The 21,819-nt window shown below is 46.1% G+C and overlaps 1 protein-coding gene and 1 long non-coding RNA gene across 9 annotated transcripts in view; one reads left to right on the forward strand and one right to left on the reverse strand.

Moving 5' to 3' along the window:
• The window catches only part of LOC118372000 (dnaJ homolog subfamily C member 5-like), a 40,490-nt gene extending 24,195 nt beyond the window's left edge, over positions 1-16,295 (forward strand). For both annotated transcript variants that reach the window (XM_052481317.1, XM_052481318.1), the window contains exons 2-5: positions 11,208-11,380; positions 13,714-13,927; positions 14,141-14,312; positions 15,440-16,295. In XM_052481317.1, the coding sequence (XP_052337277.1) occupies positions 11,268-11,380; positions 13,714-13,927; positions 14,141-14,312; positions 15,440-15,543 (603 nt within the window). In that variant the 5' untranslated portion in view covers positions 11,208-11,267 and the 3' untranslated portion in view covers positions 15,544-16,295. The remainder of the gene's footprint in view (positions 1-11,207; positions 11,381-13,713; positions 13,928-14,140; positions 14,313-15,439) is intronic.
• Positions 16,296-18,783: 2,488 nt separating this feature from the next.
• Positions 18,784-19,363, reverse strand: LOC127912378 (uncharacterized). Of its 7 annotated transcripts, none has more exons than XR_008082143.1 (3): positions 19,343-19,363; positions 19,001-19,116; positions 18,784-18,933 (listed from the first exon to the last, which is right to left on the reverse strand). It is a non-coding gene; the product is annotated as an uncharacterized LOC127912378 (long non-coding RNA). The 7 variants fall into 7 exon arrangements; XR_008082141.1 differs by having other exon boundaries at positions 19,288-19,346; XR_008082137.1 differs by having other exon boundaries at positions 19,001-19,122; positions 19,233-19,346.
• Positions 19,364-21,819: the final 2,456 nt, after the last annotated feature.

The following is a 21,819-nucleotide window of genomic DNA, read 5'->3' on the forward strand; positions in this document are numbered from 1 at the left end:
CATATACTGTAGTGTTAGCTCATCCAAAGGGCTTTGACTTCGGTATCTGTACAGCTGCCAACTGCTAACTTGATTTCCTTGTTTTTTTTTTCATTCTCCTCTCCGTTCCCGTTTTCTTAAATTTGATTGATGAGTTCCTAAGTTATCTTTTTGATTCAAATGTCACACGAGCTGAGGAGCAGAAGACCAGTAACTAACGTTTCGATCCGCGATGGCAAACGTGAATGGTAACAGCGCCGACTCCAGTCTAACCGTTAGTCCCATATGGTCACACAGATCTTCAGAACCTTACAGCTGCTACACTCGGCTCCAAACTGCCATCGACGTCGCTCTGGATGGTGTCCGAGCCGCTGCAATTGACGGCTTTGAACATGACCTGTGTGACTACTACATTGACAGTATAGTAGCCGTTGAGAAAACGGTCGCCTGTCTGCGCTTTTAAAAACCAAAAGCTGATTGACAAGACCGATGACCTTGGAATCCCGTTTACGCAGTTGCTGGGGTCTGGCCATCGTTCTGTCCATGAAGCTGGACAGAGCCCACCGCATTGGCCCCTTCCCCGGCGAGCAGAGATGCAGAACGGTTTCTATCGGTACCTACTATGAACAATGGCGACAGGGCTGCTTGCACACCTATTAAAACGCAGCGCTAACTGCCCGTCTGATTTCCCCAAATTTAAAGATTCCTCTCATAGCTTGATTTCTGACCCTACGGGGATCGACAAAACCTTCAAATATTTGTTTTATTCCTTCCTGTAGACGTCTGAATATCCATCAGATAAAATATGACTAGATTTTTGAGGGTGTGAACTGGAGACTCCCACAGTTGAGACTAAAACTGTTTTTAGTTTTGTAAGCTAGGCTATCCTATTTAATTTATGGGGCTTGATTTATGGATCAAGCCTCATTCTGATCTGATTCCCAATGATCAGTGTAAAAAATAAAATAAAAAATATCTACCCCCTTTTCTCCCCAATTTCGTGGTATCCAATTGTTAGTAGTTACTATCTTGTCTCATCGCTACAACTCCCGTACGGGCTCGGGAGAGACTAAGGTCGAAAGCCATGCGTCGCCCGAAACACAACCCAACCAAGCCGCACTGCTTCTTAACACAGTGCGCATCCAACCCGGAAGCCAGCCGCACCAATGTGTCGGAGGAAACACTGTCCACCTGGCAACCTTGGTTAGCGTGCACTGCACCCGGCACGCCACAGGAGTCGCTGGTGCGCGATGAGACAAGGACATCCCTACCGGCCAAAACCCTCCCTAACCCAGACGACGCTAGGCCAATTGTGCGTCACCCCACGGACCTCCCGGTCGCGGCCTGCTGCGACAGAGCCTGAGCATGAACCCAGAGTCTCTGGTGGCACAGCTAGCGCCGCGATGCAGTGCCCTAGACCACTGCGCCACCCGGGAGGCCAAATATGTCTCCTTTTGATAAAACAGGCAGTGTAAAGATGTCTCCTTTTTGATAAAACAGGAAGTGTAAAGATGCCTCCTTTTTGATAAAACAGGAAGTGTGCAGATGATAGTTTATTATGTTGCGGTTCTGAATTTGTGACGCGGATGGGGGGCCGTATGGTCTACGGTAGGCTAGAGGTCTGATGTGATAGTCTGCCTATAATTCTGTTCCTGTTCTACTCGGAGATAATCAAATTGGAAATCAGGCTGGAAAATGCAATGCAATGCATGTCTGTTAAATGTGGAACACTCGGCCCCGCGTACTCATCCAGTCAGGAGCCGCTACTGTGTTGTGGACCTGGTATAATCCTTTTAACTAAATGACACGTGCTAAAAATCTAATCAAATGTATTGGTCACATACACACCTTTTGGCAGATTGTTATTGCGGGTGTAGTGAAATGCTTACGCTGCAACAGTACAGTAGTATCTAACTAAATGCTTGTGTTCCTGGCTCCAACAGTACAGTAGTATCTAACTAAATGCTTGTGTTCCTGGCTCCAACAGTACAGTATTATCTAACTAAATGCTTGTGTTCCTGGCTCCAACAGTACAGTAATATCTAACTAAATGCTTGTGTTCCTAGCTCCAACAGTACAGTAGTATCTAACAAAATGCTTGTGTTCCTGGCTCCAACAGTACAGTAGTATCTAACTAAATGCTTGTGTTCCTGGCTCCAACAGTACAGTATTATCTAACTAAATGCTTGTGTTCCTGGCTCCAACAGTGCAGTAGTATCTAACTAAATGCTTGTGTTCCTGGCTCCAACAGTGCAGTAATATCTAACTAAATGCTGCTGTTCCTGGCTCCAACAGTGCAGTAATATCTAACTAAATGCTGGTGTTCCTAGCTCCAACAGTGCAGTAATATCTAACTAAATGCTGCTGTTCCTGGCTCCAACAGTGCAGTAATATCTAACTAAATGCTGGTGTTCCTAGCTCCAACAGTGCAGTAGTATCTAACTAAATGTTCCTAGCTCCAACAGTGCAGTAATATCTAACTAAATGCTTGTGTTCCTAGCTCCAACAGTGCAGTAGTATCTAACTAAATGTTCCTAGCTCCAACAGTGCAGTAATATCTAACTAAATGCTGGTGTTCCTGGCTCCAACAGTGCAGTAATATCTAACAATTCACCACAATACACACAAAACTAAAATAATGGAATTAAGAAATATATAAGTATTGGGATGAGCAATGTCAGAGTGGCATTGACTAAAATACAGTAGAATAGAATACAGTATATACATGTGAGATGAGTAAAGCAGTATGTAAACATTGAAGTCGCCAGTGATTCCAGGTCTATGTATATAGGGCAGCAGCCTCTTAAGGTGCAGGGTTGAGTAACCGGGTTGTTGCCGGCTAGGGATGGCTATTTAACAGTCTGATGGCCTTGAGATAGAAGCTGTTTAACAGTCTGATGGCCTTGAGATAGAAGCTATTTAACAGTCTGATGGCCTTGAGATAGAAGCTATTTAACAGTCTGATGGCCTTGAGATAGAAGCTGTTTAACAGTCTGATGGCCTTGAGATAGAAGCTGTTTAACAGTCTGATGGCCTTGAGATAGAAGCTATTTAACAGTCTGATGGCCTTGAGATAGAAGCTGTTTTTCAGTCTCTCGATCCCAGCTTTGATGCACGTGCACTGACCTCGCCTTCTGGAGGTTAGTACGCAACGGTGAGTACAGAGTGCGTTGTATACCCGTGCTTAGTGTACGGAGAGTGTGTAACAAAGGAGCCAGGGCAAACTGATCTGCTGTCATCATGTTTTAGGAGGACGTGGCCTCCCCTGTTTGACTGACACGGTTAGTTCTGAAAATCTCCCTGTTCTGTGTTAGTAGAAGACGAAGAACCTGGAGGTGGAGCGAAGGGTTGAGCCTGTGATCGTAACGCAGGACGACAGTCCGAGAACACACTGACCTGCCCCAAACACACTTAGCCGTCCATGTACAAGGACCTGTCTATATCAGACACGGTCACTGGAGCGGGATCCGAGCAGCATCGCCATGCTCTTTAGTGTCGTGGCAAGGAAACAAAACACACAGCAGATCTAACTTATTTAGGAAAACATCCCTGGTGTTGGAAACAAACATCATTATGATGTCATCCAGACATTATGATGTCATCCAGACATTATGATGTCATCCAGACATTATGACATTATGATGTCGTCCAGAGTCACATGTATTTCTTTTCCAGGTTACATACAGAAGGTTTTTAAAGGACAGGTTTTTTTCTGCCATGGAAAGATTTGCAATATTTGAGATACTGGTATTATCCCAGCCCTAACAATCAACACATACTTCCCTAAGCCTGCCATATACACACACAGCTAACCACCAACGTGTACTGACCTGCCCATAGCTAATACTAACACACAGCTAACACACAGCTAACCACCAACGTCTACTGACCTGCCCATAGCTAATACTAACACACAGCTAACCACCAACGCGTACTGACCTGCCCATAGCTAATACTAACACACAGCTAACCACCAACGTCTACTGACCTACCCATAGCTAATACTAACACACAGCTAACACACAGCTAACCACCAACGCGTACTGACCCGCCCATGCATACATAGCTAACACTAACACACAGCTAACCACCAACGTCTACTGACCTGCCCATAGCTAACACACAGCTAACCACCAACGCGTACTGACCCGCCCATGCATACATAGCTAATACTAACACACAGCTAACCACCAACGTGTACTGACCTGCCCATAGCTAATACTAACACACAGCTAACCACCAACGCGTACTGACCTGCCCATAGCTAACACACAGCTAACCACCAACGCGTACTGACCTGCCCATAGCTAACACACAGCTAACCACCAACGCGTACTGACCCGCCCATAGCTAATACTAACACACAGCTAACCACCAACGTGTACTGACCTGCCCATAGCTAATACTAACACACAGCTAACCACCAACGTGTACTGACCTGCCCATAGCTAATACTAACACACAGCTAACCACCAACGTGTACTGACCCGCCCATAGCTAATACTAACACACAGCTAACCACCAACGTGTACTGACCTGCCCATAGCTAATACTAACACACAGCTAACCACCAACGTGTACTGACCTGCCCATAGCTAATACTAACACACAGCTAACCACCAACGCGTACTGACCCGCCCATAGCTAATACACAGCTAACCACCAATGTCTACTGACCTGCCCATAGCTAATACTAACACACAGCTAACCACCAACGCGTACTGACCTGCCCATAGCTAATACACAGCTAACCACCAACGCGTACTGACCCGCCCATGCATACATAGCTAATACTAACACACAGCTAACCACCAACGCGTACTGACCTGCCCATAGCTAATACTAACACACAGCTAACCACCAACGCGTACTGACCTGCCCATAGCTAATACTAACACACAGCTAACCACCAACGCGTACTGACCTGCCCATAGCTAATACTAACACACAGCTAACCACCAACGCGTACTGACCCGCCCATGCATACATAGCTAACACTAACACACAGCTAACACACAGCTAACCACCAACGCGTACTGACCCGCCCATGCATACATAGCTAACACTAACACACAGCTAACACACAGCTAACCACCAACGCGTACTGACCCGCCCATGCATACATAGCTAACACTAACACATACTAACTGTCTGAAAGCTGTAAAACATAGAAACAGACGCCGCTGGTTAACAGGATGCCTGGTTTAATGGCATGGCTTTAGTGGCTCCATCTAGGCAGCGGAGCCTCCGCTTGGTCGGTCAGTGTATTGGAGTGTGTATCAGTGTGTTTAGGCCTAGTGAGGGTTGTTATGGCGACGTGGCGGGGTGTCGACCATCTGGTAAGGGTTTTAGTGAACAGGCCCCTACACACACACACACACACACACAGACTCCTAATGGCAGCTGTGGCAACAGGATTCTGTAACCACGGCGACTCTACTTCTATCCCTCACGGTCTCATATTTTTTTTTTTTTTTTTTTGTCCTCAACACCTGATGTATATATCACCTCCCTTTATTCTGAACATGGCATCGCTTGAAAACAGTCTAACTTGAATAGCCGCTAACCAGGCAGAATTGTCAACCCCCCCATTGGTAGCTGCTATGACTAGCTACACATGGTATGTTTCTGTACATGGGGGAGGGAGGGGGGGTAGTAGGTTAATTCACATTGACACATCAATAAGAGGCAATGGTGTAATTAAGGAAGCGGCTTTCTGCCCAGATATCACCTGAGGTGACGTGCCACACTTAAACCCCTCCCCCTTAAGCGCTATGCCCCCCCCACACACACTAGCCTTTAGTTACTGATCTAGGACCAGTTTAGGTTACCCATAGCCTAAACCCTAACCACTATGGAGGCATATAAAATAATGATCTCAGATCAGTCAGTGTCTAGGGCTCTCCACCCCTGGTTAATCCCAACAGGGCTCTCAGGAAATGATCAGATTATCCTGAACCAGCGGGCTGTCCTCCTGCTACTTGGTGGTGAGCCTGTTCTTCCTGCCTGCCTGTCGGGGTTATTTTAGTGCACAAGCCCTGTCAGAACAGGCAGGCAAAGTGAGACCGAGGCCATGAATAGCCTAAAAAAAAATACCCAGAGGGAGAGGGTCATGGAGTTTGGACTTGCTATAAAAAAAAAAGTTTTTTTTTTTAAAAGTGTGAGGAAAGGTCAACTCCTTTGTCTGTTGGCTAATAGGCTGCATGGCTTTCATGAGCTGAACCAGTCCTGTGACCCATCAGATTATACTGTCAAACAACAAGCGTACAGGCCTTCTCTAGGAGAACAGGTAGATCAGTGGGAGGCCTTCCAGGCCAGAGAAGGGAATCATGGTAGTGTGTAGAACCAGTCAGTCAGTAACGCATAGTAATGTTAGATTAGATTAGTTGGCCTGAATGAGTTCCCAGGTTCCTAAATTAACCAATGAACCAGGGGTTGGCCTCTTTCTGTGTGTGCCAATCAGTCGGTGAAGAGGAGAATAGTCTGTCTCTCCGAGCCCCACGGCGTGACACACACACACACACACACACACACACACACACACACACACACACACACACACACACACACACACACACCATGGCTCGTAGTGAGCCGGCTGGCCCTCGGTGGCTGTGAGGGGTGATCCGGCTGGCCCTCGTTGGCTGTGAGGGGTGAGCCGGCTGGCGCCGTGCCACGGATGAAGTGTGATTTCTACCAGCAGCTAGCCAGGGTTTGCCTGGGGTTTTCTCATAAGGGGGCAAAAAAATCAGTCCTCTCCTCCGTGACCCAGAAACTGATGTGGTCGAAGAGTGTCAATTCGTTAGTAGGAAGACTGTCATCCCCTCCTTTTGGCAAGGAAGCACACCCCTCTGGAATGCAGCCTTGCTCCCATCACAGAGACCGACACGCATATTTCTCTCTCACAAGGATATGTTATGTAGGCCAAATGCTATGAGGTTGTCATGGTGCATTAAGTGTGTAATCCGTGTGACTATTTTGTCTGAGATGCGGGCAGGTTTTTCCATGAAATTCGAGGATATTTGAAGGAAACAAGATCAAAGTATGATGGAAAAAGGACTCTTGCTACGGGTTCCCTTCATGTTAAAACACCTGGATTCATTATTAAAGGGACAAAGTGACATCACCCTAACTCTCATTTTAATACACCAATAGGAACCTTCTCTTGCCTAATTTAAATAAGTACCGTCTTGTAGTCAACATCGGGAGAAGGCATGTTTGCAGAGGGCCGTGGTTTATATAGCTAGATAGCTACTCTACTGGTGCCAATATTTGACTGTAGGGTGTCAGCTAATATGATTAAAAGTTGACCCTATTAATTTATGGCAAAGATACTTATGTTCCCCTTTCATCTGTGTCTGGTTGGTAGCTAGTGATTGGCTAGCTAGGTCTTCATCTGTCTGGTTGGTAGCTAGTGACTGGCTAGCTAGGTCTTCATCTGTCTGGTTGGTAGCTAGTGACTGGCTAGCTAGGTCTTCATCTGTCTGGTTGGTAGCTAGTGACTGGCTAGCTAGGTCTTCATCTGTCTGGTTGGTAGCTAGTGACTGGCTAGCTAGGTCTTCATCTGTCTGGTTGGTAGCTAGTGACTGGCTAGCTAGGTCTTCATCTGTCTGGTTGGTAGCTAGTGACTGGCTAGCTAGGTCTTCATCTGTGTCTGGTTTTAGCTAGTTACAGGTTAGCTAGGTCTTCATCTGTGTCTGGTGTTAGCGAGTGACTGGCTAGCTAGGTCTTCATGTGTCTGGTTGGTAGCTAGTGACTGGCTAGCTAGGTCTTCCTCTGTCTGGTTGGTAGCTAGTGACTGGCTAGCTAGGTCTTCATCTGTCTGGTTGGTAGCTAGTGACTGGCTAGCTAGGTCTTCATCTGTCTGGTTGGTAGCTAGTGACTGGCTAGCTAGGTCTTCATCTGTGTCTGGTTTTAGCTAGTTACAGGTTAGCTAGGTCTTCATCTGTCTGGTTGGTAGTTAGTGACTGGCTAGCTAGGTCTTCATCTGTCTGGTTTTAGTAGCTTAGTGATCTGGTCTGGTGTTAGCTGACTGGTCTTCTTCTGTCTGGTTGGTAGCTAGTGACTGGCTAGCTAGGTCTTCATCTGTCTGGTTGGTAGCTAGTGACTGTAGCTAGGTCTTCACTGGCTGGTTGGTAGCTAGTGACTGGTCTTCATCTGTGTCTGGTTTTAGCTAGTTACAGGTTAGCTAGGTCTTCATCTGTCTGGTTGGTAGTTAGTGACTGGCTAGCTAGGTCTTCATCTGTCTGGTTGGTAGCTAGTGACTGGCTAGCTAGGTCTTCATCTGTCTGGTTGGTAGCTAGTGACTGGCTAGCTAGGTCTTCATCTGTGTCTGGTTTTAGCTAGTTACAGGTTAGCTAGGTCTTCATCTGTGTCTGGTTTTAGCGAGTGACTGGCTAGCTAGGTCTTCATGTGTCTGGTTGGTAGCTAGTGACTGGCTAGCTAGGTCTTCATGTGTATGGTTGGTAGCTAGTGACTGGCTAGCTAGGTCTTCATCTGTTTGGTGTTTGCTTGTGACTGGCTAGCTAGGTCTTCATCTGTCTGGTTGGTAGCTAGTGACTGGCTAGCTAGGTCTTCATCTGTCTGGTTGGTAGCTAGTGATTGGCTAGCTAGGTCTTCATCTGTCTGGTTGGTAGCTAGTGACTGGCTAGCTAGTTCTTCATGTGTCTGGTGTTAGCTAGTGACTGGCTAGCTAGTTCTTCATCTGTCTGGTTGGTAGCTAGTGACTGGCGAGCTAGGTCTTCATCTGTCTGGTTGGTAGCTAGTGATTGGCTAGCTAGGTCTTCATCTGTCTGGTTGGTAGCTAGTGACTGGCTAGCTAGGTCTTCATCTGTCTGGTTAGTAGCTAGTGACTGGCTAGCTAGGTCTTCATCTGTGTCTGGTTGGTAGCTAGTGACTGGCTAGCTAGGTCTTCATCTGTGTCTGGTGTTAGCGAGTGATTGGCTAGCTAGGTCTTCATGTGTCTGGTTGGTAGCTAGTGATTGGCTAGCGAGGTCTTCAGGCAGGCAGCATGGAACAAAAAGGGGGAGGGTCATTCCAAACTCAACACATTTATCAGTGCCGCTGATAACCCTATCACAAGAGACATGCGAAATGTGTAGATATTTCTATTTTGTAAAGTGATCTCATTAACTAAGTTTCCATCCAATTGGCGACCAGACTTTCATGCGAATATTTAAAAAATCTGTTTATTTCCCGGCGGAGGTGTTTCAACCACACTGACTTGTTGATGATATAAATCAGTAATGACGTAGTGCAAACAATGGTACTTTTTCTCTTCAGTTTTCATGTACCGAATAAAAATATATGTTCAATAATGTTTCCATCACAAAGAGCTGTCAGTCAAGGCGAGCTCATGAATATAAGCTTCCCCGCCCACTCAGCCTGTCATTTCAAACTTCCTGGTAGTTAACCATGAGAGGAAGTACTTTTCAAAATGACTGTCCAAGACCTAAAAAAAAAAAAAGAAGTTTTATTTTAATGTTTTTGTGAAAAATCACGAGCAGTGATGTCGACTTTCTCAACTTCCTAATATTGAGCAAATGATACTCGTTGGATCTAGAGGTCTTCACGGGTCCAAAAACAAATGATACTCGTTGGATCTAGAGGTCTTCACGGGTCCAAAAACAAATGATACTCGTTGGATCTAGAGGTCTTCACGGGTCCAAAAACAAATGATACTCGTTGGATCTAGAGGTCTTCACGGGTCCAAAAACAAATGATACTCGTTGGATCTAGAGGTCTTCACGGGTCCAAAAACAAATGATACTCGTTGGATCTAGAGGTCTTCACGGGTCCAAAAACAAATGATACTCGTTGGATCTAGAGGTCTTCACGGGTCCAAAAACAATGATCTGGATACTATCTAGAGGTCTTCACGGGTCCAAAAACAAATGATACTTGGATCTAGTTGGATCTAAAAACAAATGAGGTCTTCACGGGTCCAAAAACAAATGATACTCGTTGGATCTAGAGGTCTTCACGGGTCCAAAAACAAATGATACTGTTGGATCTAGAGGTCTTCACGGGTCCAAAAACAAATGATACTCGTTGGATCTAGAAAAACAAATGTCTTCACGGGTCCAAAAACAAATGATACTCGTTGGATCTAGAGGTCTTCACGGGTCCAAAAACAAATGATACTCGTTGGATCTAGAGGTCTTCACGGGTCCAAAAACAAATGATACTCGTTGGATCTAGAGGTCTTCACGGGTCTGATACTCGAGGTCTTCACGGGTCCAAAAACAAATGATACTCGTTGGATCTAGAGGTCTTCACGGGTCCAAAAACAAATGATACTCGTTGGATCTAGAGGTCTTCACGGGTCCAAAAACAAATGATACTCGTTGGATCTAGAGGTCTTCACGGGTCCAAAAACAAATGATACTCGTTGGATCTAGAGGTCTTCACGGGTCCAAAAACAAATGATACTCGTTGGATCTAGAGGTCTTCACGGGTCCAAAAACAGATGATACTCGTTGGATCTAGAGGTCTTCACGGGTCCAAAAACAAATGATACTCGTTGGATCTAGAGGTCTTCACGGGTCCAAAAAAGGGGGGTGGCTCGCAAAACTACGGGGACGTCAAAATAATAAACTATTTACCAAATCTATACATTTTGAAATGTTGATTTACTTCTCCTCGCCATTGTCATTTATCTGATTAAGACAAGACATGAAGAAGAAAGGCTAGGACTTGTTATGTGGTCCCTGGGTCGCCAGTATACCTGGGTGGGGGGGTCCCTTGTCAAGAAAAGGTTTAGGAACCCTGGGCTATTTATTTATTTAACCAGGTAGGCCGTCTGTCTGTCTGCTAGTGTCGTCTGTCTGCTAGTGTCGTCTGTCTGTCTGCCTGCTAGTGTCGTCTGTCTGTCTGCTAGTGTCGTCTGTCTGTCTGCTAGTGTCGTCTGTCTGTCTGCTAGTGTCGTCTGTCTGTCTGCTAGTGTCGTCGGGCCAGTTGTCTGTCTGCTAGTGTGGTCTGGCCGTCTGTCTGTCTGCTAGTGTAGTCTTTCTGTCTGTCTGCTAGTGTAGCCTTTCTGTCTGTCTGCTAGTGTAGCCTTTCTGTCTGTCTGCTAGTGTAGTCTTTCTGTCTGTCTGCTAGTGTCGTCTGTCTGTCTGCTAGTGTCGTCTGTCTGTCTGCTAGTGTAGAGTCATGTTTTATTTGATCATAGATATTTCTAGAATCTCACCGTCACTGAGTTTCCCCCCCCCCCCCTCCCCCTCTCTCAGACTGGTGAGGAGTGAGTGAGTGTGAGAGACAGAAGGAGAGAGCGAGAAGGAGTGGTCGTCATGGCAGCTGAAGCGCAAAGACAGCGTTCTCTGTCTACGTCAGGAGACTCGCTCTACCTGGTCCTGGGGATCAACAAGAACGCCACACCAGAGGACATCAAGAAGTCCTACAGGTAACACTATACCAGGACATCAAGAAGTCCTACAGGTAACACTATACCAGGACAACAGGAAGTCCTACAGGTAACACTATACCAGGACAACAGGAAGTCCTACAGGTAACACTATACCAGGACAACAGGAAGTCCTACAGGTAACACTATACCAGGACAACAGGAAGTCCTACAGGTAACACTATACCAGGACAACAGGAAGTCCTACAGGTAACACTATACCAGGACAACAGGAAGTCCTACAGGTAACACTATACCAGGACAACAGGAAGTCCTACAGGTAACGCTATACCAGGACAACAGGAAGTCCTACAGGTAACGCTATACCAGGACAACATGAAGTCCTACAGGTAACACTATACCAGGACATCAAGAAGTCCTACAGGTAACGCTATACCAGGACAACAGGAAGTCCTACAGGTAACGCTATACCAGGACAACATGAAGTCCTACAGGTAACACTATACCAGGACATCAAGAAGTCCTACAGGTAACGCTATACCAGGACAACAGGAAGTCCTACAGGTAACGCTATACCAGGACAACATGAAGTCCTACAGGTAACACTATACCAGGACATCAAGAAGTCCTACAGGTAACGCTATACCAGGACAACAGGAAGTCCTACAGGTAACACTATACCAGGACAACAGGAAGTCCAACAGGTAACGCTATACCAGGACATCAAGAAGTCCTACAGGTAACACTATACCAGGACATCAAGAAGTCCTACAGGTAACACTATACCAGGACAACAGGAAGTCCTAAAGGTAACGCTATACCAGGACAACAGGAAGTCCTACAGGTAACACTATACCAGGACAACAGGAAGTCCTACAGGTAACGCTATAGGCACGCTACACCACATATTACAGGTCACCGTGTTACGACACAGCGCCGCTAGCCACACCAGAGGACAACAGGAAGTCCTATAGGCACGCTACACAGCGCCACAGGACACAACCAAGAGACTTTAAAAATGTTAAACACAGTCCACTGTGAGACAAGATCCACTAGAGGTCAACAGAGAGCTGGTGTGCTGCTGTTGCTGAACGACACTGAGTGTACTAAACATTAGGAACACCTGGTCTTTCCATGACATAGACTGACCAGGTGAATCCAGATGAAAAGCTATGATCTCTTATCGATGTCACTTGTTAAATCCACTTCAATCAGTGTAGAGATGAAGGGAAGGAGACGGGTTAAAGAAGGATTTGTAAGCCTCGAGACAATTGAGACAATGATTGTGTATGTGTGCCATTCAGGGTAAATGGCTGTGGTGTAAAAATACTTAATTAAAAATACTTAAGTTGTTTTTTTTGGGGGGGGGGGTATCTATACTTTACTATTTATATTTGACTACTTTGACTTCACTACATTCCTAAAGACAATAATGTACTTTTTAGTCCATACATTTTACCTGACACCCAAAAGTACACATTACATTTTGAATTTGTGGTTTGCGTTAATTTAAGGAATTTGAAACAATTTATACTTTTACTTTTGTTACTTAAGTATATTTTTTTACCAAATACTTTTAGACTTTTACTCAAGTAGTATTTTACTGGGTGACTTTTACTCAAGTAGTATTTTACTGGGTGACTTTTACTCAAGTAGTATTTTACTGGGTGACTTTTACTCAAGTAGTATTTTACTGGGTGACTTTTACTCAAGTGACTTTTACTCAAGTAGTATTTTACTGGGTGACTTTTACTCAAGTAGTATTTTACTGGGTGACTTTTACTCAAGTAGTATTTTACTGGGTGACTTTTACTCAAGTAGTATTTTACTGGGTGACTTTTACTCAAGTAGTATTTTACTGGGTGACTTTCGCTTTTACTTGAGTAATTTTCTATTAAGGTATCTTTACTTTTACTCAAGTATGACAATTGGGTACTTTTTCCACCTCTAGTAAATGGGCAAGACAAAAGATTGAAGTGCCTTTTGAACGAGGTATGGTAGTAGGTGCCGGTTTGTGGAAAGAACTGCAACTCTGCTGAGGTTTTTCACGCTCAGTTTCCCGTGTATATGGAGAATGGTCCACCACCCAAAAGACATCCAGCCAACTTGACACAACTGTGGGAAGCATTGGAGTCAACATGGGCCAGCATCCCTGTGGAATGCTTTCAACACTTTGTAGAGTCTATGCCCCCAACGAATTTAAGCTGCTCTGAAGGCAACTCTATATTAGGAATGTGTTCCTAATGTTTTGTACACTTAGTGTATGTGATAGGGCTGAAGTGATGTCGTTACATGAGGGTTCTAGAACTATGGAATGGAATGTTTGACGCAGACACCAGTCATAAACCTCTTCCTGTTCTCTGTCCAATCAGGAAACTGGCTCTGAAGTTCCACCCAGACAAGAATCCAGACAACCCTGAGGCTGCTGATAAGTTTAAGGAAATCAATAACGCCCACGCCATCCTGAACGACTGTACCAAGAGGAACATCTATGACAAGTACGGATCCCTGGGACTCTACGTGGCCGAGCAGTTTGGAGAGGAGAACGTCAACACCTACTTTGTCCTCTCCTCCTGGTGGGCTAAGGTAAGACAACATCTCGTGTTTGGAGAGGAGAATGTCAACACCTAAAGTTTAGCGATAGATGTGTCGTTATGGAGTCCCCAGTAAATGTAGTTATAGACATATTGAGTTATGATGGAGTCCCAAGTAAATGTCACCCCTCAAGATCAATAAAATGGTCATTAGTTTGTGTGTCTCACCTCCTTCCCTCTCCCTGACGGTCTCCTTTCTCTGCAGGGCCTGTTCATCTTCTGTGGCTTGGCGACTGGCTGCTACTTCTGCTGCTGTCTGTGCTGCTGCTGTAACTGCTGCTGTGGGAAGTGTAAACCGCGGCCTCCCATGGACCAGGAACCAGAGTTCTACGTCTCCCCTGAAGACCTGGAGGCACAGATGCAGCCTGACGAGAGAGGTGAGGAGTTTAATCAATCAACCAATAGAACTAGAGGTGAGAGGTGAGAGAGCTTCATCAACCAATAGAAATAGAGGTGAGAGGTGAGGAGTGTACTCAATCAACCAATAGAACTAGAGGTGAGAGGTGACAGAGCTTCATCAACCAATAGAAATAGAGGTGAGGGGTGAGGAGTGTACTCAATCAACTAATAGAACTAGAGGTGAGAGCTTCATCAACCAATAGAACTAGAGGTGAGAGCTTCATCAACCAATAGAACTAGAGGTGAGAGCTTCATCAACCAATAGAACTAGAGGTGAGAGGTGAGGAGTGTACTCAATCAACTAATAGAACTAGAGGTGAGAGCTTCATCAACCAATAGAACTAGAGGTGAGAGAGCTTCATCAACCAATAGAAATAGAGGTGAGAGGTGAGGAGTGTACTCAATCAACTAATAGAACTAGAGGTGAGAGCTTCATCAACCAATAGAACTAGAGGTGAGAGCTTCATCAACCAATAGAACTAGAGATGGAGAGACTTACTGAGGCCGTTGTTTAAATCAAATCCTTCCTGGGTACCAATTAAGTACCCTGCTGTGATCAAAAATAACTAGAAATAGCTTCTTAGCCTCGAGCAATTTCTCAAGCAAGAATTGTGCTAGGACTGTCTGGGAGTTGTCTGAGTGAGGAAGAGTTGTTGGCACTCTCTTTTTTTGATTGATCGATCTATCGATCTATCTATCTAATTTATCGCCTGATGATGTCACCAGCCAGGCCAAATCTCCATCCCACCGAAAACAGGCTGAAATTTCAGGCCATCTTTTCAAACAGCACTTACACTAAAAGGGCATTATCATTTTCGCAGTATTATTCCAACCTCAATGTGGAAATGTGTGTATATATATATAAAACACACAGGAAAATCACATTTTTGACTGCACTAGGCCTTTAAGTGGAGTGGATTTTCACTTGGTTGAACGAAGGGAAGTGTGACAGAGGGCAGTCGATCCCAGGCAGGCAAGGCGCTGTACTTAAGAACAGATTAACTCAGCTCCATCCCCTACAACCTGGGGGGACATTCAGTTACCGCTGCCTGCCTGTCACACGTACAGTTTATTTAGATTTGTAACGTGTGTGTTGTTCCCCCAGACGTTGGTGGTGATCCCATCATGGTGCAGCCGTCCGGAACAGAGTCCACCAGGCTGACGTCAGACAGCCACTCCAGCTACCGGACCGACACCGGATACAACTAAACACCCCCCTAAACCCTACGCCCTTCAAGACTCGGTCCTGCCCGAGAGAAGGTTTCTTCTTTGGCTGCCACTTGAAATATTAGCCTGATATTATCATCAAAACCCCATTTCACTCTGACAAACACAAGCATAATTCCCACCATCACCTATATCCACCGGCTCCTCCTTCTCCTCCCCAGCCACCGTCTCCTCCCCAGCCACCGTCTCCTCCCCAGCCACCGTCTCCTCCCCAGCCACCGTCTCCTCCCCAGCCACCGTCTCCTCCCCAGCCAACGGCCTCTCCGTCTCCTCCCCAGCCTCTCCGTCTCCTCCCCAGCCACCGGCCTCTCCGTCTCCTCCCCAGCCTCTCCGTCTCCTCCCCAGCCACCGGCCTCTCCGTCTCCTCCCCGACCTCTCCGTCTCCTCCCCAGCCTCTCCGTCTCCTCCCCGACCTCTCCGTCTCCTCCCCAGCCTCTCCGTCTCCTCCCCGACCTCTCCGTCTCCTCCCCAGCCTCTCCGTCTCCTCCCCGACCTCTCCGTCTCCTCCCCAGCCTCTCAGTCTCCTCCCCAGCCTCTCAGTCTCCTCCCCAGCCTCTCAGTCTCCTCCCCAGCCACCGGCCTCTCCGTCTCCTCCCCGACCTCTCCGTCTCCTCCCCAGCCTCTCCGTCTCCTCCCCGACCTCTCCGTCTCCTCCCCAGCCTCTCCGTCTCCTCCCCGACCTCTCCGTCTCCTCCCCAGCCTCTCCGTCTCCTCCCCGACCTCTCCGTCTCCTCCCCAGCCTCTCCGTCTCCTCCCCAGCCTCTCCGTCTCCTCCCCAGCCTCTCCGTCTCCTCCCCAGCCTCTCCGTCTCCTCCCCAGCCTCTCCTTCTCCTCCCCAGCCACCGTCTCCTCCCGAGCCACCGTCTCCTCCCCAGCCACCGGCCTCTCCGTCTCCTCCCCGACCTCTCCGTCTCCTCCCCGGCCTCTCAGTCTCCTCCCCAGCCTCTCCGTCTCCTCCCGGCCTCTCCGTCTCCTCCCCGACCTCTCCGTCTCCTCCCCAGCCTCTCCGTCTCCTCCCCGACCTCTCCGTCTCCTCCCCAGCCACCGGCCTCTCCGTCTCCTCCCCGACCTCTCCGTCTCCTCCCCAGCCACCGTCTCCTCCCCAGCCACCGTCTCCTCCCCAGCCACCGTCTCCTCCCCAGCCAACGGCCTCTCCGTCTCCTCCCCAGCCTCTCCGTCTCCTCCCCAGCCTCTCCGTCTCCTCCCCAGCCTCTCCGTCTCCTCCCCAGCCACCGGCCTCTCCGTCTCCTCCCCGACCTCTCCGTCTCCTCCCCAGCCTCTCCGTCTCCTCCCCGACCTCTCTGTCTCCTCCCCAGCCTCTCCGTCTCCTCCCCGACCTCTCCGTCTCCTCCCCGACCTCTCCGTCTCCTCCCCAGCCTCTCCGTCTCCTCCCCGACCTCTCCGTCTCCTCCCCAGCCTCTCAGTCTCCTCCCCAGCCTCTCAGTCTCCTCCCCAGCCTCTCAGTCTCCTCCCCAGCCTCTCAGTCCCCTCCCTGGCCTCTCAGTCTCCTCCCCGGCCTCTCCGTCTCCTCCCCAGCCTCTCCGTCTCCTCCCCGACCTCTCCGTCTCCTCCCCGACCTCTCCGTCTCCTCCCCGACCTCTCCGTCTCCTCCCCGACCTCTCCGTCTCCTCCCCGACCTCTCCGTCTCCTCCCCAGCCTCTCCGTCTCCTCCCCGGCCTCTCCGTCTCCTCTCTATCCACCAGAGAGGGGGAGTCTTATGCCACCATGCTCTGATAGTATTTCCTGAGCTCGGACTTTAACTGGGTCATTCTCGGTGAGGTGGGGAAGAGGAGTGGAGGGCGACCTGGACATGCATTTAATGGACATGACGTCGGCTTCCACGTGTGTGTGTGTGTGTGTGTGTGTGTGTGTGTGTGTGTGTGTGTGTGTGTGTGTGTGTGTGTGTGTGTGTGTGTGTGTGTGTGTGTGTGTGTGTGTGTGTGTACACTGAACAAAAATATAAATGCAACATGATTTTTCTGAATAACAGTTCATATGAGGAAATCAGTGAATTGAAATAAATTCATTAGGCCCTAATCTATTGATTTCACATGACTGGGAATACAGATATGCATCTGTTGGTCACAGACACCTCAGGAGCTTGTCACAGTATTTCTCTACATTCAAATTGGCATCGATAAAATGCAATTGTGTTCGTTGTCCGTAAACTTATACCTGCCCCATACCATAACCCCACCGCCACCATGGGGCACTCTGTTCACAACGTTGACATCAGCAAACCACTCGCCCACACGACACCATACATGGGGTCTGCACGTTTTAGAGTGGATTTGTATTGTACCCCAGCACAAGGTGCACCTGTGTAATGATCATGCTATTTAATCAGCTTCTTGATATGCCACACCTGTCAGGTGGATGGATTATCTTGGCAAAGGAGAAATGCTCACTAACAGGGATGTAAACACATTTGTGAACAAAATTTGAGAGAAATAACCTTTTTTTTTTCTTTTTCTTTTTTGCGCATGGAAAATGTCTGGAATCTTCTATTTCAGCTCATGAAACATGGGACCAACATTTTACATGTTGCCTTTTTTTTTAAATATTTTTTTGTTAAGTATATATTGTACGAGTTTAGACTGTGTAGAGACCATAACTAACCATCGTATTTCGTTAACACTGGGTGACCTGTCCACCCATCAGTGGCTCGATCCAACTTCACTTTAACATTTTAAGAGAAGTGGTGGGCCTGATATTCTTCCTGAGTTCTGAGCCATGTTCTACCATTCAGTTTGGACCATGAGTTGACCGCTGTAGGTGTTTCGACACGGTCCTCGGGCAGCGACAAGATATCCGTGTTGCGACTTGGCCACGGTTTCGTAGGTCCACAGCTGCCATGTCTTACAGGTTATCTTATACGGGAAAAAAACACACACACAAACGCTTCAAAAGAACGTTGATTAGTTTATCGTTGTGTACTGTAGACCGTGTGAACCATTTGCCTCCCTAACCATGTACTGATAAAAGGCACATGGTATTCTGCTTATGGACTAAACACTTGCGCTGCTTACAGATTCGTGGTTTTCTTTGTTGCGTTTTTTCTAGGATTTTTGTTCGTAGTTTCCATAAGACTAGTGAAATATGAGAAGCATGTGACTAGATAGAAAGGGAGCAGGAGACCACACTATGAAAAATGTGTGTGTTTTAATGAAGGGTAAACTCTGATTACACCTAGACCTACCCAGACTGTTACCGTGGATACGGTATAGCAGGGTTCTGACACTGATTACACCTAGACCTAGCTAGACTGTTACCGTGGATACGGTATAGCAGGGTTCTGACACTGATTACACCTAGACCTAGCTAGACTGTTACCGTGGATACGGTATAGCAGGGTTCTGACACTGATTACACCTAGACCTAGCTGGACTGTTACCGTGGATATGGTATAGCAGGGTTTTGACACTGATTACACCTAGACCTAGCTGGACTGTTACCGTGGATATGGTATAGCAGGGTTCTGACACTGATTACACCTAGACCTAGCTGGACTGTTACCGTGGATACGGTATAGCAGGGTTCTGACACTGATTACACCTAGACCTAGCTGGACTGTTACCGTGGATATGGTATAGCAGGGTTTTGACACTGATTAGACCTAGCTGGACTGTTACCGTGGATACGGTATAGCAGCGTTTTGACACTGATTAGACCTAGCTGGACTGTTACCGTGGATATGGTATAGCAGGGTTTTGACACTGATTAGACCTAGCTAGACTGTTACCGTGGATATGGTATAGCAGGGTTTTGACACTGATTAGACCTAGCTGGACTGTTACCGTGGTTTTAGATTTGTCTTTGAGGAAGTAATGTGAACCGTATTGGTTTAGATTTTATTAAGTTGTGTATATTTGAGTTTTGAAGAAAAAAAAAATGTAGATTTCTTTTCTCTTTTTTTTTTCTCTCTACAATAGATTGTTTTGTTTCTTATTTATGTCGTCAAAATAGAGAATAACATTCTATATATCCAAAGTGGTGGTTATGCCTGTTGGCTATATCTCTGTATTTAGTCCGACTGAATATGAGAGTATGGCTGTATCTCCCTATGTAGGGCACACTTTAAAAAACACGTTTTTTAACCAGAGCCCTACTCATGGGACCTGGTCTAAAGTAGTGCACTAGATAGGGAATAGGGTTCTATAGGGTCCTGGTCTAAAGTAGTGCACTATATAGGGAATAGGGTTCTATAGGGTCCTGGTCTAAAGTAGTGCACTGTATAGGGAATAGGGTGCCATTTGGGATTCATCCTAAAAGACCAGTTTACTACAATGAAGCAGCAGCTGCATCATCAGGTTCTAGGTGTTCCAACACCCTCAGTAGTCACGCCGACTCGCTAGCCAATCATCTTTGAGCAGCATGTGTGATGTAATGCGTTGATGAATCTCATTTGTGTTTTTAGATGTTATATATATTGGTGTTAGATTTTGTTTTACCTCATGTTAGCAGGCTGTGTTATACTCAAGACTTTTCAATGTCAATCCAAAATTTTTATCCACTTGTCATTTTGTCCTAACCTGAGTGCCAGTCCGTTTGTGCTATCATACCAACTCCTTGTCACTCATTGGCACTCGGCTTGAAAAGGACATTTAATGGGGTTGGCAAGAGCACAAACAGGTCTGGGACCAGCCTCCAATTTGTTGAGCTCCATGTGTAAGAAAGAGTAAAAATCCGTCCGAGAGCATCTTCCTTTATATTCCTTTTCTTTTCTTTCTTTAGAAGGTTCAATTATCAAGTCAACATTTTTTAATTGGTTGTAGTTAATTGGCCTGCCCCACTACTTACTCATTTTTAATTGGTTGTAGTTAATTGGCCTGCCCCACTACTTACTCATTTTTAATTGGTTGTAGTTAATTGGCCTGCCCCACTACTTACTCATTTTTAATTGGTTGTAGTTAATTGGCCTGCCCCACTACTTACTCATTTTTAATTGGTTGTAGTTAATTGGCCTGCCCCACTACTTACTCATTTTGATTTGATTTGATTCTATTATCAGAATATCTGTTAACATGAAGACATTGACAAATGAAAATTACATTTCTGTTACCAAACAAATCCTTGCTGTGGTTTCTTTCACTTTTGAGGTGTTGAAATACATGCAACTTGTCGGAGAGAAAGTTTGCTAAAGAAACAACATTGTGTTAAACTGTTTAAAACAACAACAACAACAACAACAACAAGAAATGTTGGTGCAAATATATAGTGGTAAGAATAATAATGAAGCATTGTTTTATTTTGTATCTTTTTTTTAAATAAATGAATATATATATATATATATATATATATATATATATATATATATATATATATATATATATATATATATATACATATATATATAGCTTAAATGGTATGTAAACTAGGTGTGTGGTCATTTGAATGAATGGTTGAGTTCTCCTGTAAATACAGTGGAAGTGAATAGAAGATAGGATGTATGGTCATCTACTGTCTGAAAGAGAAGACGGGGGTGTCATTTATCTGCTGTTTGTTGTAAAATAAATGTTTCTGATGCTGAAACAAGTCTCATTTGTGGCTCCTTTTTTTTTTTTTTTTTTAGAAAGTAAATTACGTCTACGCATTCTGTATTGTAAACTCAACAACAACGAAAAAGAGACGTCCTCTCACTGTCAACTGCGTTTTTTTTTTTTTCTCAGTAAACTTAACATGTGTAAATATTTGTATGAACATAACAAGATTCAACAACTGAGACATAAACTGAACAAGTTCCAACATGTGACTAACAGAAATGGAATAATGTGTCCTGAACAAAGAGGGGGGGTCAAAATAAAAAGTAACAGTCAGTATCTGGTGTGGCCACCAGCTGCATTAAGTACTGCAGTGCATCTTCTCCTCATGGACTGTACCAGATTTGCCAGTTCTTGCTGTGAGATGTTACCCCACTCTTCCACCAAGGCACCTGCATGTTCCCGGACATTTCTGGGGGGAATGGCCCTAGCCCTCACCCTCCGATCCAACAGGTCCCAGACGTGCTCAATGGGATTGAGATCCGGGCTCTTCGCTGGCCATGGCAGAACACTGACATTCCTGTCTAGCAGGAAATCACACACAGAATGAGCAGTATGGCTGGTGGCATTGTCATGCTGGAGGGTCATGTCAGGATGAGCCTGCAGGAAGGGTACCACATGAGGGAGGAGGATGTCTTCCCTGTAACGCACAGCATTGAGATTGCCTGCAATATAATATATAATAATAATAATAATATATGCCATTTAGCTGACGCTT

This window comes from Oncorhynchus keta, chromosome 27 (genome assembly GCF_023373465.1).
Source record: "Oncorhynchus keta strain PuntledgeMale-10-30-2019 chromosome 27, Oket_V2, whole genome shotgun sequence".
NCBI classification, from domain to species: domain Eukaryota; kingdom Metazoa; phylum Chordata; class Actinopteri; order Salmoniformes; family Salmonidae; genus Oncorhynchus; species Oncorhynchus keta.